Source organism: Hemitrygon akajei, chromosome 11, assembly GCF_048418815.1.
Source record: "Hemitrygon akajei chromosome 11, sHemAka1.3, whole genome shotgun sequence".
Lineage (NCBI taxonomy): Eukaryota > Metazoa > Chordata > Chondrichthyes > Myliobatiformes > Dasyatidae > Hemitrygon > Hemitrygon akajei.
The window spans coordinates 110,001,535-110,020,858 of record NC_133134.1 but is presented as its reverse complement, the minus strand read 5'-3'; the positions used below and the strand labels follow the sequence as shown (position 1 = coordinate 110,020,858).

Sequence of the window (19,324 nt, the reverse complement as noted above, 5' to 3'; positions counted from 1 at the left end):
AGGAAAGTGTATAGTCATGCATTTCAGTAGAAGGATTAAAGGATAGACTATTTACTAAAAAGGGACAATGGAGCCCCAGTATGTGATTTGCTATAACGTTAATTTGCAGGTTGAATCGGTGATGAGAAAGACAAATGAAACGTTAGCGTTCATTTTGAGGGAAGTACAATATAAAATCAAGGATGTAATGCTGAGGTGTTACAAGGCATTAGTCAGACCACATTTGGAATTTGGTGAACAGTTTTGGGCTTCTTATCTAAGAAAGGTAGTGCTGGCATTTGAGATGGTCCAGGGAACATTCACAAGAATGATCCAGGGAACATTCACAAGAATGATCCCAGGAATGAAAGGGATAACTTATGAGCAGCATTTGATGGCTCTATACCTGTACTTGCTGGAGTTCAGAAGAATGAGACAGGCGCTCATTGAAACTTTCTGAAATGAAGAGGATGTTTTCAGTAGTGGGGTAGTCCTGGACCCAGAGGATACAGCCTCAGAATAGAAGAATGACCCTTTTTCAACTCTGGAGGAACTACTATAGCCAGCTGATGGTGAATCTGTAGAATTCTTTGCCACAGATGGCTATGGAAGCCAAATCATTATGTATCTTTAAAACGAAGGTTGACAGGTTTTTGATTAGTAAGGACAAAAGTTACTGGGAGAAGGCAGGAGAATGGTACTGAGTGGGATAATAAAATCAGCCATGATGGAATGGTGGAGCAAACTCGATGAGCTGAAAGGCCTAGTTCTGCTCCATTGTCTTATGGTGCTGTCGGGCCTTCTATGCTGTACCATTATGATTCTATGACTCTAAAATTCATGGTACTGTCAGTCTTCAGAATTACAGTGTGAAGATTGGTGAGGCATAGTGGTATTCAAGGGTTTTACTGTAACAAAGATGAAATAATTATTGAGATAGGTGGGAATGCTGGGACTGTCACATAAGGTTTGGAAACGTCCTGCGGCTTCATTCTGTTCTGTCACCTAATATCACCTAAGAGCCACTTAAATGCAGTAGAAGGATCCATCAGTAGTGCTGGCTTAAGTAACTGTAACGTGATGCACTACTCACTATCCCAGAGTCAACAAAATCACATCCAGAAAGACAAAAGGAGCCTACAGATGCTGGAAGAACTCAGTGGGTCAAGTAGCAGCTATGGAGGCAAAAAGGTTAACATGGAACAATACAGCACAGTACAGGCCCTTTGGCCCACAATGCTGTGCCAACCCTTAAATCCTGCCTCCCATATCACCCTCCACCTTAAATTCCTCCATATACTTGTCTAGTAGTCTCTTAAATTCCACTAGTGTATCTGCCTCCACCACTGACTCAGGCAGTGCATTCCACACACCAACCACTCTCTGAGTAAAAAACCTTCCTCTAATATCCCCCTTGAACTTCCCTCCCCTTACCTTAAAGCCATGTCCTCTTGTATTGAGCAGTGGTGCCCTGGGGAAGAGGCACTGGCTGTCCACTCTATCTATTCCTCTTAATATCCTGTATACCTCTATCACGTCTCCTCTTATCCTCCTCCTCTCCAGAGAGTAAAGCCCTAGCTCCCTTAATCTCTGATCATAATGCATACTCTCTAAACCAGGCAGCATCCTGGTAAATCTCCTCTGTACCCTTTCCAATGCTTCCACATCCTTCCTATAGTGAGGCGACCAGAACTGGACACAGTACTCCAAGTGTGGCCTAACCAGAGTTTTATAGAGCTGCATCATTACCCTGCAACTCTTAAACTCTATCTCTCGACTTATGAAAGCTAACACTCTATAAGCTTTCTTAACTACCCTGTCTACCTGTGAGGCAACTTTCAGGGTTCTGTGGACATGTACCTCCAGATCCCTCTGCTCCTCCACACTTCCAAGTATCCTGCCATTTACTTTGTACTCTGACTTGGAGTTTGTCCTTCCAAAGTGTACCACCTCACACTTCTCTGGGTTGAACTCCATCTGCCACTTCTCAGCCCACTTCTGCATCCTATCAATGTCTCTCTGCAATCTTCGACAATCCTCAACACTATCCACAACACCACCAACCTTTGTGTCATCTGCAAACTTGCCAAAGCACCCTTCCACCCCCACATCCAGGTCGTTAATAAAAATCACAAAAAGTAGAGGTCCCAGAACCGATCCTTGTGGGATACCACTAGTCACAACCTTCCAATCCAAATGTACTCCCTCCACCATGACCCTCTGCTTTCTGCAGGCAAGCCAATTCTGAATCCACCTGGCCAAACCTCCCTGGATCCCATGCCTTCTGACTTTTTGAATAGGCCTACGGTGTGGAGCCTGTTAAGTTGATGTTTTGGGTCAAGAACTTGAATCAGGGTGCACATACCATTGTCAATGACAATGTTACCATAGGAGGAGTACATCAGTACAACTGCAGACATATATAGTGTGACAATCTGAAAAATCTGTACAGTTTGGGTGCCTGCTCCATGGGGGGATATTCTACTGACTGAATGAGTACGACTAGCAACTGCAAATGGAAAAAAAAAGGATCATGGTCTGGGATTCTATCCTCATTTGTATCTCTGTGCAGCAATTAGTACAAGTAACACAAAACAAAGATACAGCAATATTGAATATTAAAAAATTACCTGTGGCAGCAACCCTCTTCAGATATAGTTCCCATGACAGACAAATGCATGGCTTGCCAGTATACCACGAAGTGAGTGTTCGGCTTATCGCGGAAAATATAAAGATCATTGCTAGGTGAACTAACGTCATGAACAGAGGATAATGGAACCACTAAAAGATGAGGAAAAAAATAGCAATCGTCAAAATGTATAAATATCTGGCACTGACACTAGCATTTTGGATGATATGCTGTTTAACAATGCAATGCTGGAGCATATCAAGTTTACAAAATTAGACTATGCCCCTTAAGTATCAGGGATGTTATCTGCACTCAAAAGTTCAGAATCCAGGATGAATTGCCAAGTTTACTTTCACCTTTGATTTTAAAGTACAGTGGATTCTGGTTAATTGGGCCATCAGCCAATTGGGACATTCGCTTATTTGGGACAACTCTTAAAGAAAAAAACCAAGAACATAACTGAGATTCCCTGACGAAGGGTCTCAGCCCAAAACGTCGACAGTGCTTCTCCTTATAGATGCTGCCTGGCCTGCTGTGTTCCACCAGCATTTTGTGTGTGTTGTTTGAGATTCTCTTTGTTTATTTGGGATATTATTCTACTTCATTGGGGCAGGAGTCTGTTGCTGAACAGTTTCTAACCAGCATCAGACAAGTGCACCTATGTGGCCATTAGACACTGCACCGTGCTTACAGTGAACAGATTTTAAAATCGCGTTAATCACCTGTGCTCGGGTTCAAAAAGAAGTGATTTTTGTCTGACAGTTGGTGAGAATGGGGAGTTTATGTGTATGGGATGTCCATGGAAGGGTAGCACCTCGGGTGGAGGGGCTTGATGTGTATATTCTAGGACAGCTTGCCCACCTTTAGTTCCCACCAGACACTCAGCTCTCAACTGTGGCTCCAAGTAGCTGTTTGCATGCAAAAGCAGCCACACCCCCTGACACCGCTTTGACAGGTGAGCTAAACCAGGTGAGGGTAGCCAGCAACCTTATACCCTGGTGAGATAGGGACAGCCTGTCTGACTGGGCCAATGAGATCTACAGTGAACTCCAATGGCCAGGAAGGCGGCTCTGCAACGTTGCATGGGAAGAGAAGGGCATGACAAGTCACAGAAGCCACGGCCCTCCACTGCAACCAACGAAAACTCCAGCTGCGATGCTTGTTTGTACCACTGGACCCAGACTTCTGAGGTCAAGAGAATGTAACCATCCCAGCACAACAGCTTTTCCACTTTAAAAAAAAATCGTCCCACACAGGTTTCTTGTCATTGTTGGACATTACTGACAACCAACAGTTGACGAGAAATAAGCAGTAAGGCAATTTAGAACTGTTCTGGTCATTAGGGTTTCAAGCATTAGGGCTTGGAGTTATCAGAAACAGCCAGAAGTGAAAATAAAATGATTTTACTACCTCAACAAGTTAGGAACGATGAGTAATTTAAAAGCATCAACAATCATCTTGAATATTACAAAGAAAACAAAGATTTGCAGGATGCAATCGTTGAAAGCATTGTATGAAAGCAGTCCTTGAGTATTGCAGGTTCAGCACTCCTTTATCCGAAATTCCAAAACCCAAAAAACATCCGAAATCTGAAATTTTATTTTGAACGCTGACATGTCATCACAAATGGAAAAATCCACAAGGCACTGGGAAGGTTCTGAGGTAAGGCACAGGTCTCTGCGCACCACAAACGGTTCTGGGAGGTAACCTCATCACATATGTAACAAGCAGAGGTTAATGAAAAATAGAAAGGCACTGTATAAAGTGAAAAATGAAGATCTTAATTATGTATTGAAGGAGGGAATTCATCAGGTTGGAGTGAACATATGCCACTTAACAGTTGATCATGCAACAAGCAAAGACATCATGACTAACTGAAAATTGAAGCTGAAAAATTCAGCAGGTTGGTTGCAGAAATTTAAGAAAAGGCAAAGTATTAAATTTTTTAAGATTTGTGGTGACAAAGTGTCTTCTGATCACAAAACAGCAGAAAAAAAAATCACTGATTTTGCAAAGATCGTTGCTGATGAAAATCGAACAAACTAAACTGGGCAAAAAATTGCACAGCACAAGATTTTTGCACACACTGGTCATTACAAGTTAGAATGAACATTGGCCTGAAGTAGTGGTCACCAACCTTTTTAAGCCCAAGATCCCCTACCTTGGCCTTAGTGAAAGGCAAGATCAACCCCAGATCAATTAGTTACACGCATGTGCACTAGGGCAGAAAAGACCAGAAGTAAAACCCTGCAACCCAGATGTAGAAATAATGTATAAACACCAGGGATACCCACCCTTTTTTGAAAAGTGGACTGGTTTAATATTGACAATATTCTTGTGGACTGGCTGACCGGGGCGGGGGGGGGGGGGGGGTTGTTAAACACGACGGGAATACAGCGATACTTGAAGCAGGTTCCTTATGTCCAGTCTATTCCGCAATTTAGTTTTCACGGCTCTCAGCACTTAGCTTCTGTCCCGCTTGCTTACTTTTTTCCGCTCACAAAACTCAATGGGCTTGTTTTTAAGTGCAGGGTGCTTGGACTCAAGGTGCCAAAGCAGTTTTGAGGGCTTCATGGTCACATTAGACAGACTCCAGGCCCGAACTTCAGCCTCCTGCCTGCCGCCTTGGCCAGTGTGGCCGGTCATGGGTGGGGTGAGAGGACAAAGTCAGGGCCGGAGGTCCCCATGCTGGGGCCACGGTGGTCGCAGTCCGGAGAGAGCGACCGACCGAGTGAGGAGTGTGACAGGGTGCCCGCCCCCCTTGTAAGATCTATCGGCTGACAATAGTTTGTTTCAGTAGATCGCAGCACGGTAGCTGCTCTGATACTTACGAAACGCTGAGCCCGAATTAGGTCACCTGTGAATATTTTAGCATTGGGTTCCCCACGAACATTCGGTGTGCTAAACAGGTTTAGAGGCGGCACCCATTTGTCCGTGCTCCAGGCCAGTAGCAACAGCACTTCTCGCATCGGCGAGGCCAACCAGTGATCCCAGGCGCGAGGATATCACTGTGTTTAGGCGACTGATGACCTCGCGTGGGTTCAAGTTCAACAGTCAGTGCGACAGGGAATGAGAAAAGGTGTAGCTGACTCATATCGTTTCCTCGCGGCCCGGTGGTTAGGGACCACTGAAGTTCACGGTGTAGTGCGGTGGGGGGGGCTACACACATGTGCACTGGGCAGAAAGAACGGAACTAAAACCCCTCAACCTGGAAACAATCTCTCAACAGTATTTGTGTATTTTTTTCGGGATCTACTGGGGAAAGTCTCAAAGATCGACCAGTCAATCGCGATTGATGGGTTGGCGACCACTAGCTTGAAGGGTCCACACTGCATCTCAATGAATAAACAAAACTATTTACATCAGCAACTTTTCCAAATCATCAACAGTTCAAAGGCAACAATAATGTTGCAATCCTATGCTAATTTCACACGTACACACAATAGCAGTAGAGTTCCAAATAGGCAAAACAAAAGATCCATACACAATGCCAAATCTTTCCAATTCAGAGTGCCCTTAGCTCTGATCATTTGTTCTGACAATAGAGAATTATCATACTTTAAAAAGGAAACAAAAATAAATTTACATGCCAACAGGGTCCACTGCCCTTCAAGATCAACAGACCTAGTTGCAATCAAAAACTCTGGCTTCTAAACTTCAAATGTATTTTTTTTCTGGTTATCCTAATTTTATTTGAAAAACATGTTATTTCTGCAGTAAATTTTAATAAGCTGTCTTATCCGATCTATTTTCTGATTAAATGTTTGGCTGCACAGCTGATTGCTGTGGCCTCCGCCATAAATCCTGCCTTCCACCAACTCATTCACTGACAACAAAGTCAAAAGATATCTTGTCAATCGCATTGATAAGATCTGAACCGACCTCATCCTTCAAAGTAACACAACAGAAGACTTGTCTGCTTCCTTTTGGCAGATTCAATGAGTTTTCTAAAATAGTCATTTTAGAAACTTCAGACACAATTTATGCAAGTGCTTTGGTACTGCATCACAAGTGTTACCTTTGAATTGAAATCAGGGGCCCCTATCTCATTTGGTGCGCTAATATTCTTTGGCGCTATCTGAAGGATAAAAGTGCCCCCCGAGTGGTCAATATTTGCCCTGTTGAAAACCCTTTACACTCATCTTTGCTGAACCTTACTACAAAGCAGCTGCTACATTACAATGTCACAGCAGTTGACTGCATTGGTTATGAACCACCGGGGTGTCGGAGGGTGTGCGTAAATGCAAAACTCTGTTTAAAACATAAGCCTCCGATGCAAAATGCAAGACATTCTGAACTCTAGAGCGGCCACATCACGGTGCAAACATTGTACAAGTTACGATGGGCAACTACATTAACTTACCCTCATCACCCACTTGTTGTAGAAGGTAATACCAATGGAGAAACAGTAATAAAAAAGTACCAGGAAAACAGTCAGCAAGGCTTTCCTCAGGAAGGACAGGCACAAACAAAAATTACTCATGATCTTGTGGCTGCTGCTGCTGCTGCTGCTACTCGTTATAAGCCTATTCTGGAAGCTGCTGGGGATATCGCAGTAAACAACTGCCCGAACACCTCCATCACCCAGCTGGTGAGGACAGACGCAAGCGACGCCGTGTAACGTGGCCGGCCGCCCGCGCACAGCACCATGGGAGGGTGCACTTGCCCTTAAAATTAACCGCTTCGAGGGGAAATAGCTATACAATTCTCCCTCCGCACATGTTTTTTTTCCGTAGAGTTATAAAAAATATATTTTTGAGAAATCTCACCTTGTTAAGTCAACCGACGGGCCCACCGTCCACCATGTTGGTAAGGTCGAGGACGTCTGGCAATGCGCACTGTGTGTCAGAGCCGGCGCCCGGAGCGGAAAGCCAAGATTTGGAAGTGCTCGGTCTAAGCGTTCGTGTCCGGGTGGCTGGAGGAAAGAGAGTGCAAGTTTCTGGGACACGGATAAATAACTGGCGAATTGAGGAATCAGAATCAGCGTCAGGTTGACTATCACTGGCGTATTTCGTGAAATTGGCTGTTACTCGACAGCAGTATATTGCAATACATAATAACAAAAACTGTAAATTGTAGTAAGCATTTGTATTAAAAAGTTAAATAATTAGTGCAAAAATTGGAAAAAAAAGTAGTGAGGTAGTGTTAATGGGTTCAATGTCTATTCAGAAACCTGGTGGCAGAAGGGAAGAAGCTCTTCCAGAAATATTGAGCGTGTGTCTTCAGGCTCCTGTACCTTTTCCCTGATGGTAGCAATGAGAAGAGGGCATGGCCTGGGTGATGGGGTCCTTAATGATGGATGCTGCCTTTTTACAACAGCTCTCCTTGAAGATGTTCTGAATGCTGGGGGCTAGTGCCCATGATGGAGCTGACTGAGATTACAACTTTCTGCAGCCTACTTTGATCTTATGCAGTGCCCCCCACCCTTACCAGACAGTGATACAGCCAGTTAGAATGCTCTCCACTGTACATTGTAGAAATTTGTGAGCATCTTTGGTGACATATCAAGTCTCCTCAAACTCCCAATGAAGTATAGCCACTGTTGTATCTTCTCTGCAACTACCTTGATATATTGGGGCCAGGATAGATCCTCAGAGATATTAACACCCAGGAACTTGAAATTGCTCACCCTTTCCACTTCTGATCCCTCAATAAGGACTGGTATGTGTTCTCTCATCTTACCCTTTCTGAGATCCATATTCAATTCTTTAGTCTTACTGAGGTTGAATGGAAGATTGTTGCTGCGACATCATTCAACCAGCTGATCTGTCTCACTCTTGTATGCCTTCTCGTCACCATCAAAAATCTGCCAACAATAGTAGTGTTGTCAGCAACTTTATAGATGACATTTAAGTTGCACATAGACTTACAGTTGTAGGTGTAAAGAGAGTAGAGCAGTGGACTAAGCACACATCCTTGAAGTGCATCAGTGTTCATTAACAATGAGGTGGAGATGTTACTATTGATCGTCACAGACTGGTCTTCTGGTGAGAAAGTCACGGATCCAGTTGTAGAGGGAGGAACAGAGGCCCAGGTTTTGGAGCTTTTTGATCAGAACTGTAGGAATGATTGTGTTAAACATTGAACTGTAGTCAATAAACAGCAGCCTGACGTAAGTATTAGTATTGTTCAGGTGATCCAAGGCTGCATGAAGAGTCAATGAGATCACATGCGTTGTAGACCTATTGTGGCAATAGGCAAATTGCAAGAGGTCCAAATCCTTGCTTAGGAGTTTATTCTAGCCATAACTAACCTCTCAAAGCACTTCTTCACGGTAGATATGAGTCTTCAATGCAGCTAACCACACTGCGGGGCACTGGTGCGCCAAAACTTGGATGCCTGCCACTGTTCAGTCGCGACCATGATAATGTAGAGCTGTATCACTCTCATCATTATCAGACTTTTTGTCAACAGCATGCAGATTAGTGCTCTTTTTGAAACTGCAGCTTCACATTTTATCTTTTTCTCTTCCCTGTGCAGTCCATTTATTTTTGTCTGCCTGACATGTTCTTTGTATGTGTTCTACTTAGTTATGTTTTCTGCAAGTTTCACCTTTAAACCTGCTTTGGTCTGGTGTATGTGAGCCCCTCCCACAACAGCAACATAATTAGTTCGGCCAGGTCATTTTCTTTTTAGATGTTGCAATTTTGTTCACGGTCACTTTCATTCCTGACTGCCTGAATTCCGTCTCTGCTGTTTCTATTGTTAGCAATTCCAACTGCTGTTTTAAATGTAAGTTGTTCTTCCTTTAGGAGCCATTTTTGAATGTCTTCTTGTAAGATTCTACAAACTAAACAATCTTAATGCATCATTAGGCCAATCACTGAACTGACAAAGCTCAGTCAACTTTATTCCAGCTACATATGCTTCCTTTTGAATCCACTTATGAAACCTAAAGCATTCTGCAATCAATAATGGTTTCGGTTCTAAATATTCTTACATTACTGTCATGATATCAGCAAAGCTCATTTCAGCTGGTTTGGTTGGAGCTGTCAAGCTTTTAAGCAAACTGTGTGCCTTTAAACCCAATGCACTTAGCAAAATTGGTACTTGTTTCTCATTGGCTATTTAATTTGTTTTATAATAATGTTCAATCTGTTCCATATACAATATCCAGTTATCTGTTTTGTAATCAAACATGTCAATCTGTCCAATGTAGCCAGATATTTCTGCTCTTTTTTTATGATTATTATCACCTGATACTGTTTATGAACGCCTGAATTTGTCCATTTTCTGCCTTTTTTTTAACTGGCCCATTTTCAAAGAAAACATGCTGTGCCTTTTTAACTTAACCTTTTGTCGATGCACTTTTTAAAACTCACAATGTTTTGTTGCTCTTCAACTGATAGGAAATTGTCTCAGGTTCATTTTAAAAATACCTTGTCAACACAGTAATTTTTGTAACTCCAAAACATAAAACTTAATATAAAGGAAAAGACAGGAGTCTGAAATGTCAGTCTAACTTCATTTTTTTTTTCTTTAAGCAAGGCATGCATGTATTCTGTGGTGGCATGATGATGTGTACTTTTTTTACATACTTTTACATATAACATGCAATGAATTATGTAAACAACAAAGAAAGCTTAATCAAACGATGTATTGACAATATTACTCAAATATTACTGAAATATTAAATACACAACAGGAGTAATCACTGTTTAAATACCTTTAAATGTATCCATGGACCAAGCTGAAAATAACTTAGGGGAAAGTTGTAGATGCCAAACGTTTTGTGGTGGATTAAGAAGAGATAGCTTATTGGTGTTGATTGAATTTGATGGAAAAATGTTGCTGAATAGAGATAAGTTTGGCTTGAGTTTGTGTGCCGCCCGCTTTGGGATACTTTCCAGTATCAGAAGTTTGGTCATTTAGCAGCTGTGTGTAGGAGTAAAAAGTGGTGTGGTAGATGTGGTGGAGAACATGATTGTGGTGGTTATGGAAAAGACATTAGGCCAAATGCAGCAATTGTGGAGGGGAACATAGCTCTGCTTATGCAGGTGTCCTGTATATAAGAAAGCTGTGGAAGTGCAGTGTGTTTGGGTAAAAATGGGCATATTATTTGCAGAGGCTCTTCAGAAAGTACAGAAGACAGTGTCAATGGAACCTATTAATATCTAGAATACAGATAAATTACAGTAAGTGTATAAAGTGCATGATTTGATAACAAAGGATTTGTTGATTGTTGGACTAAAATTTGTTATTTTCATGGCAGATGTGGTGAAATGTACAGCACAAGCTAAAAGTAGGACAGAAAAAAATTAAAATTATATTGAGAGCTGCAGAAAAACATTGAGAGGTAAAAAACAACTCAAGTTATTAATGGTGCTTTATGGGGAAGGGTAAATAATATTCAAACATCTAAGAAGGGTTGTTAATGTTTTTATTTCATTTTTTCTCTTATTTTTCTTTTTTTACAATGGACCTTTTTAAAAAATCCTTCAATGGAATGCTGGATGTTTGTCAGCTGATGGTTAATTTAATGCTTGTTGTACTACTGGGGTTGTAGTGTTACAAATGTGAAAGGAATGGTGGAGGAAGACTTCCTGGAAGAAAAGTATTTGATGTACTCAAATGATTCTCTGTAGATGGCAGTAATGCATCTTACGTTAGTCTGCCAGCTACCATTAAACATTACTAGAAGAAGAACTCAAATGTGCAGATTTCTTTAACTATACCATCAGAATCAGTTTTATTGTTACTGATAGATGTGCTGAAATTTATTGTTTTGCAGCAGACACCAAGAGTTATGGGAGATATAATCACCAATAAATTATAAATACTGAATGTACTTGGACTGCAACCAGAAGTAAGTCTAAATGGAGCAGAGGGGAGAAAAGATCAATGGGTGTCTGATTTTTTAAATTTTAAACAATTTAAGTTGTCTAGTTTTTTATATCAAAACTTTTCATTTAAACCTTCAATAACCGACCCCATTTTTCTCCTATGGAAAAATAAAGGGATCTATTTTTTTACAGATTTATTTTGTAATGGTTGATTGATGACTTTTGAAGAGTTAATTAATAAATACTCTCTCGCTCATACACATTTTTTGCAATATTTTCAGGTTAGACATTTTTTACAACAATATTTACCTAAGTTTCCATATTTACAAGAATCTGATTTGTTGGATACCATTTTGAAATTGAATCCCTTAGTGAAAGGTTCCATTAGCAGAATTTATGATTTACTCTTGTTACAAAAAGAGAACCTATCACTAAAGATTAAACAAGATTGGGAGAAAGAACTTAATATGATCTTTGTGAATGAAGATTGGGTTCAAATTTTGAAAAATGTAAATTCTTCTTTTATATGTGCCAGTCATTGTTTAATTCAATTTAAAATCGTCCATCGTTATTATTTAACAAAGGAAAGACTATCTAAAATATTTCCTAGTGTAGATTACTGTGATAGATGTAAAACTGAAGTAGCTACTTTGTCACATATGTTCTGGTCATGTTCTTCATTAAAATTGTTTTGGAAATCTTTATTTTCTACAATCTCTAAAGCTTTGAAAATTAATTTACAACCTAATGGACTAACTGTTCTATTTGGAATAGTTCCGCATCATATTCAGGGTATTTCATCTTCAGATCAACATGTAGTTGCATTTGTTACAGTGTTGGCAAGAAGGGCTATTTTATTAAAATGGAAAGATATCTCTTCCCCTACATTAATTGAATGGTTTTCTCAAGTAATGTTATGTCTCAGCTTGGAAAAAATTAGAAGTAGAACTTTTGAAACTCGATTTGATTTTGAGAGAAGATGGGGTTCTTTTGCCGAATTATACCATTTAATTTGAATTATTCTATATGGTTTCCTTCCAATTTTATTACCTTTTTAAAAAAAATGTGAATTGGCGGTTGATGACTTTTTTCTATATATCTAGATGATAGTTAAACGTATTGCTTCCGGGGGTTGATTCCTAATGGGGTTTTTTTTTGTAATTAATGGGGTTTTTTTTTTCTTAGTTAGATGGGTTTTTTTTCTTTTTCTCTATATATAAATTTTTTTCATTTTTATATATTTCAATTAGTTTTTTTCTTCAGCTCTATCGTATATATATTAATTTGTTGAAGTTTTGTATTATTTTATAGTTGTTGAAGATTATGTATTAATAAAAAGATTCTAAAAAAATGGGTGTCTGTAGGTTAGAGGTCCAAGAAAAAGAACCTTCTTAAAAGAACAATGGTGAGTGCAAAGAGTGCTCCTTTGGGAAAAGGTGAACCTACTGTGAATTATACCAAATTGGAGAAAGCCAGCATATCTGAATACTGAAGCATCCTCCTCAGCTTGGATTGGCCCAAGATAAGCCTGTCTTTTTGTGGAATGTGGAAAAATCTTTCTCTCATTTCAGCCCACTCCTCCAACTCTTTCTTTTTTTATTTGTCCTCCTTCCTGAGTTAATTAATATAGAACTCAAAATTTTCATCAATTTTGATGCAATTTCCACCCTTACTGTATGTCACCTTCACATGGGAATGTCTGGGTCCTCCCTGATGAAGGGTCTTTGATTTCAAATGTTAACTGTTACTCTTTTTTGCCAGTGCTGCTTCACCTACAGAGTATTCCCAGCATTTTATTTTTGTTTCATCTCTCCATCACCACCTCAACATAGGCTAGCTGCTAACATGCACTACAAGCTCACAGATACCCTCAGTTATTCTGATTGGACTGCCTCCTATCCTGCCTCCCATAAGGACTCAGTTCCATTCTCCCAAATCCTCCATTTCCTTTGCATTTGTTCCCTTAATGAGACACTCCACACATGCGCATCTCATATTTCCTTCTTGAATTGTGGGTTCTCTTCTACTATAGTGGACACAGCTCTTGACACCATCTCTTTTATTTCCAACACCTGTTTTCTGACTTTCTCGTAGTAGGTACAGCAACGACTTCCCACACCCTCATCTTCCACCCACCTGCTTCCCTATTCTGTAGATCATTCTTTGTAATTTTAACCAACTCCTGTAACATATTCCCTATTTGCCTTAAGTTTTCATCAGCTTCACTCCCTTTATGATTCCTTGATCTCTTTTATGATTCTCCATTGTATGACACATTCCCATGGAACTACATGAAGTATAACAGCTGTACTTTCACCTTTCCTCTTCCTACCAATCAGGGACCCCGATAGACTTAACAGGTGAAGCAATGATTTATATGCAGTTCTTCCAATCTAGTGTACTGTATTTGATTTTAATAATGCGGTTGCCTCTATTTTGGAGAAACCAAATGCAGATTGGACAATTGCTTTGCAAAGCATCTGCAACTCCATCTGCAGGAGTGACCTTGTGCTTCGTGTTGGCTTCCATTTAATTCAAAATCTGACTCCTGCTTTTATCTTTCTGTCTTCTGCTTATTGCAGTGTTACTAAAGGGCAAGTTTGAGAAACATCTATGGCATGTTGCTCTTGTCTGGACTTAATATCAAATTCTTAAATTTCAGGTAACTTGCTTTTCCTTTCCATATCAGAACTGGCCATTTTGACTCAGTATTTTTTTTCTTTCTTGTCTTGCCTGCTGAGCAGAACCCACAGCCTTATCATTAACAACACATGACACAAGTAAAGAAAAGTAATCTGAATTTAAATGCTATAATATTTCATCTGGTCTCACGTGTTATTCCTATCCCTAACTACTTTTTTGTGACCTAAAACTGATCTGTTTTCTCTTTTCCCCATTTTTTTTTGTGAAGGCTTTAATTGTTTCTTTTCCACAGATGCTGCCTGACCTCCTGAGTATTTCCAGCATTTTCTGTTTTTATTGACTTGCTCAAATGCCTGCTGAAGATCCACAGTTACAGTGTGAATACTAACCACTGAGGAATACAGGGGATATGATCTTTCACCATGCAGTAGGTCCTATAAATACTGCAGAAAGCTGGACCAACCACATGGAATGGCCTTTCTTGTCTTCACAAAAGCCCTTGGCTCAATTAGCTGAGAGAGATAATTAACAATCTTTTCAAAATTTATCTGGTTGCAAGAAGATTGCCATCTAACTTATAAGCTGTGACACTGATATAGACAATTTTTCAGTATAGACTGAGATCAAACGAGGCAATGATCAATTCCATTTGTAACATCTCAGCAAACAAAACAGTCCATGCCCACACACACCACCTAGACAACATTCAGACACAGGTTTAAATGTATCTCTTTGATTGCATTGAAACTATATCCTTAATATTGTAATACAAACAGTACAGCAAAACTGCATAAAAATCATATTAGGGAAAGGAGCATTATAAAAAAGAAATTCCATTAACTCAGAGCCATGGCAGCTGGAGGGACAAGTGGAACAATATTATTTGTAGATTGTCAAGAAGCTGGAAGTATAGAAAGGATATGTGCAAATAAAGAAAAAATAAAATTATTATTGACATAATTTATTTTCCAGCATAAAGATAATATGAATACTTGAAATCTGAAATAACAATTCTAATAATAAAGCTATTTTATTTCAGAGTGACATAGAAGGCCATTTGGCTCATTGAGTCTATGGCAGTTGGCAGAACAATCCCATTTCTCCAATGATTTCTCTGCAACCTAATTCTCTCTTACATGCTCATCATCTACTCCCTGACTGGTGTATCATTTATGCTTTGGGTATTTTACAGTTATAAATTAACATGGTGTCTCTTAGGGATGTGGGAATATAAACAGTAGCACCCATTGAGAATCCACATGGCAATGGAGAGAAAATACGCAAAGTCAGAATTGGACCTGCTGCTGTGAGACATCAGCATTAGTGAGAAAATCAGGCTGCCTTGTAGAGAGAAAACAGAATTATAGTTTCATTTGAAGTCCAAAGTCAAGTTTATTGTCATGTGCATAGATACAGGTATGTGTAGGGAGAATGAAAATCCTACCTGCAGCAACATAATATTGTATCAGATAAGGAGCATTCACATGAAAACACATAACTTAAATATGTCCATTGTAGTGCAAGGTGATAAAAGTGGTCATAGATTACCAATCATTCAACAGGATTGATTATAACCTTCAATTCTTGGAGGTTCACAGAGAGCCATCTCAAACAATTGACAATCCTTCCTATAATGAGAAAACAATGTTATGAAACTTGCTCTGGATTTCCAGCATCTGCAGAATCTCTTATGGTTAAGAAATGGATGTGGTTTATGAGCCAAATGTTATTGTCTTGGATCACTGTACCAGAATCTCAAAAGAAGGTTGCAATGGCACCAGAAGTTGCTGGAAATCACCAATTACTTCAGTGTGTAACTAAACCATAATTATTTCCAACAACTTACTTTCAACTACAATAAAATCAACTCACTGTAAATTATACTTCCTGATAAACAATAAGCAAATCTATAAAGTGAGATAAGTTTATTCCTTTTAAAGACTGCTTAGTTTCATAATATTACAAGCTTTTTAGTATTGGATGAGGAGAAGAAATTCGGCATAGAGAATTTCTCAGAAGTTGACAGAAAGCATCTAAAGCAAGTCCTAAAGTGGTATTGAAGTGGATAGCAAACCAAAATAATAGTAACATACAAAAAATGTTGGAAAAACTCAGCAGGTCAGGCAGCATCTACAGAAAGGAATAAAGAGTCAACCTTTCAGGCTGAGACCCTCCATCAGGATTGATGAAGGGTTTCAGCCTGATGTATCAATTCTTTATTCCTCTTCATAGATGCCGTCTGACCTGCTGAGTTCCTCCAGCACCTTGTGTGTGCCCCTCTGGATTTCCAGCATCTGCAGAATCTCTTGTGTAAACCCAAATAATTGTTCAAACCAACAATTAATGTGAACAAGAATGTGAGATATCACCTGATTTATTTAATCTTATACTGTTAGAATTAGCTATTATTGACCTTCCTGTTCATGGAAACAATCATTCTTCTTCTTGGGATCCAATGGCCAGGAAGGCAGCTCTGCCCCGCACCATGGAGAGCAAAGGTCATGATGAAGCACATAAGAAGTCATTGTTATCCACTGCAACCAAGGAAGACCTCAGTTGTGATGCTTGATCGTATCACTGGACCCTGACTTTTGAAGTTAAGAGTGAAACTGCACCATTGCAATGGCTTTTCCACTTAAAAAATACTCTCCTGCACAGGTTTTCCCTTGTCATCGGACTTGATGGACAACCATCATCACATCATCATCACCACTTTGAAGAATAGTGGAGGAGTTTTACCTTCTTCATCTTGTCTTTTAGTTTGTTCAAGCTCCCTCAGAGAACATCATTAAAACAGAATATTTGGATGCAATTCCTCATTAAATTAAAATTGGTCAGTGTATTTCCTCATTAAATCAGTACTACTTCAAGGGCTTTAAAAAGTGTTTTAGAATGTTGGGAGGTTGTGAAATTTTTATTTTATGACTGGTGAGATTTGAATACTTCCAACATGATCCACTAGATGGAGATGTTTGTTGATGAGAAATTTCAAATATCTGCTTTCAATCAAAGTCAAGGTTAAATTCTGCATGCTAAACACACCTCATGCAGAAGATATATACAGGTTCTGTTCTTGTAGTGTAGCACACTTTTCTCCAGTGGCTATGTTCACTAAGGTCCCACATAGGAGACTGGTCCAAAATGGGTCCATATGAAAATCATGAATACTCCCTTACTAATTTTGTTCTCTTTTTGCACTACTTATTTATTTTTAATAAATATTTCTTATTATATTTTATAGTATGTTTCATGTATTACACTGTACTGCTGCCACAAAACAGCAAATTTCCTGGCACATGTCAGTGATAATAAACCTGATGCAGATTCTAATACTGAAATGTTTGAGATCATGCGATCCAATGCAAGTTGAAAGATTGGATCCAAAATTGATGATTATTGGAGGCAAAAGTTGATGATGCAGGGTTGTTTTTGTAATTGGAACCAATGTGATACTGCAGTGATTGGCACTGACATCCTAATTTTGTGATAAGAAAATAGGTTGTTGATATGGTGGAGAATAGTTGTAGTTTTCAGGGTGAAATTGATCAGATGGTAAAATAGGCACTGTAATGATAGATGGAATTTACTTCAGATAAATGCACATGATGCATATTGGGAGGACTAATGAGGGTAGGACAAACAATGAATTGTATGTCGTTAATGAGTATTGAAGAACAGAGGATCCTGACGGACTGAAGGGATTGAAAGAGGCTTGGATGAGGGTAAGGGTAGAGGAATGGAAATGAAAGGATACTGGATGGAATAGATGAAGGATGTGGTCAGAATGGCAGGGAAAGTAGATAGCAGCACAGGTAGATTAAGTGGTGAAGATAGCAAGTGGGATAGTTGCCTTTATTATTTGAGGCATAGAATATAAAGCAGTTTGGTTAGTACACAACTGTGGTACTATATAAAGTTCTCATTGGCACACTCTCAGAAGGATTCAATTGCATGGGGGATTCACTGGATGTTCAGTGGGTCAAGCAGCATGTGTGGAGGCAAAGGGATGGTCGACATTTCAGTTTGGAATGCTGCATCAGGCTACAGTCTCTTGTATACCTGATGCAAGGTTTTTCCCCTGCATTTTTTTTTGCTCCAGATTCCAGTATCTACACCTTTTGTGTCTACTTGGACGTTGCCTAGAATGAAGCCTTTCAGTTATGAGGAGCAACTGGATTTTCCTTTGAAGAGGATTTTGGAAAGGCTTTCAGTAGGTTCCATAGAGGAGATAGCTAAACAAAGCTAGAACAGATGGAATTAAGGGTATTAACTAATGTGGGCTGAGATTTGGTTGATAGATAACATATTGTAGGAATAAATGTGTCCTTTGCAAGTTGGCCTGCTGTGACTAGTGGAGCAATCCAGACTGGTATTTGAGTCCAATCTATTCACATCCATTAGGTTGATCTGATAGAGTTCTTTTTTTTAAACTCCCAGTTCAAAGTTCAAAGTAAACTTATTACCAAAGTACATAATGTATATGTCACCATTTACAATCCTGAGATTCATTTTCTTGCAGCATTCACAGTAAATATAAGAATCACAATAAAATCAATGAAAGACCATGCCAACAAGACAATCAATGTGCAAAACGCAACAAACTGCAAATACAAAATGAAAACATTGTAAATAAATAAACAATAAATATCGAGAACATGAGATGAAGAGTCTTTGAAAGTGAGTCCATAGGTTGTGGGAACTGTTCAGTGATGGGGCTAGTGAAATTGAGTGAAGTTGTTCCCCCTGGTTCAAGAGTCTGGTGGTTGTTGATATGAAACTGAATTGGAATATGAGTAGTGGTTTTGATGGAAAGAGGATTTTGACAGGCTAAGTGAATAGGTAACCCAAAAAGGTGGGGTACAATGAAGAAATTGTGAGATCGTGTAGAAAAGCACAGAAATAATAACTTTTTTCTTGAGTGTGGGAGAATGGGAAATATCCATCAAATAATTCCACAGAATTTTTTTATCTCTTTCTGCGCAATTGCAACAAGCAAACGTGACTTTATTCTCCTAAGAAGTTCAGCTCTCCCTGTAAACTCTACAAGAGCATATATCAAGATAATCTGAAAACATAGATAGGTTTGAAAACTATAATCCCTTTTCTCAGTTAATACCATTTGTATCCATCAGGTTGTCTTTCTCCATTGTCCCCCAGGGCTTGTGGGTATAATTCAAGATATCACTTACTGGCAGTAATCAATGGATGGAGGAATGCTGAAGGTGTAATCTTAATGCTGAAATAATTAAATTAGTTTGTAACTCTTAGAAATCCATTGGTCTAACCATCT

The 19,324-nt window shown here is 39.4% G+C and overlaps 1 protein-coding gene across 4 annotated transcripts in view; it reads right to left on the bottom strand.

Annotated features, from left to right (window-relative positions):
* The window catches only part of slc35c2 (solute carrier family 35 member C2), a 69,908-nt gene extending 62,696 nt beyond the window's left edge, over positions 1-7,212 (bottom strand). For all 4 annotated transcript variants that reach the window (XM_073061489.1, XM_073061492.1, XM_073061491.1 and 1 more), the window contains exons 1-2: positions 6,972-7,212; positions 2,610-2,760 (exon numbers count right to left, since the gene is read on the bottom strand). In XM_073061489.1, the coding sequence (XP_072917590.1) occupies positions 2,610-2,760; positions 6,972-7,091 (271 nt within the window). In that variant the 5' untranslated portion in view covers positions 7,092-7,212. The remainder of the gene's footprint in view (positions 1-2,609; positions 2,761-6,971) is intronic.
* Positions 7,213-19,324: the final 12,112 nt, after the last annotated feature.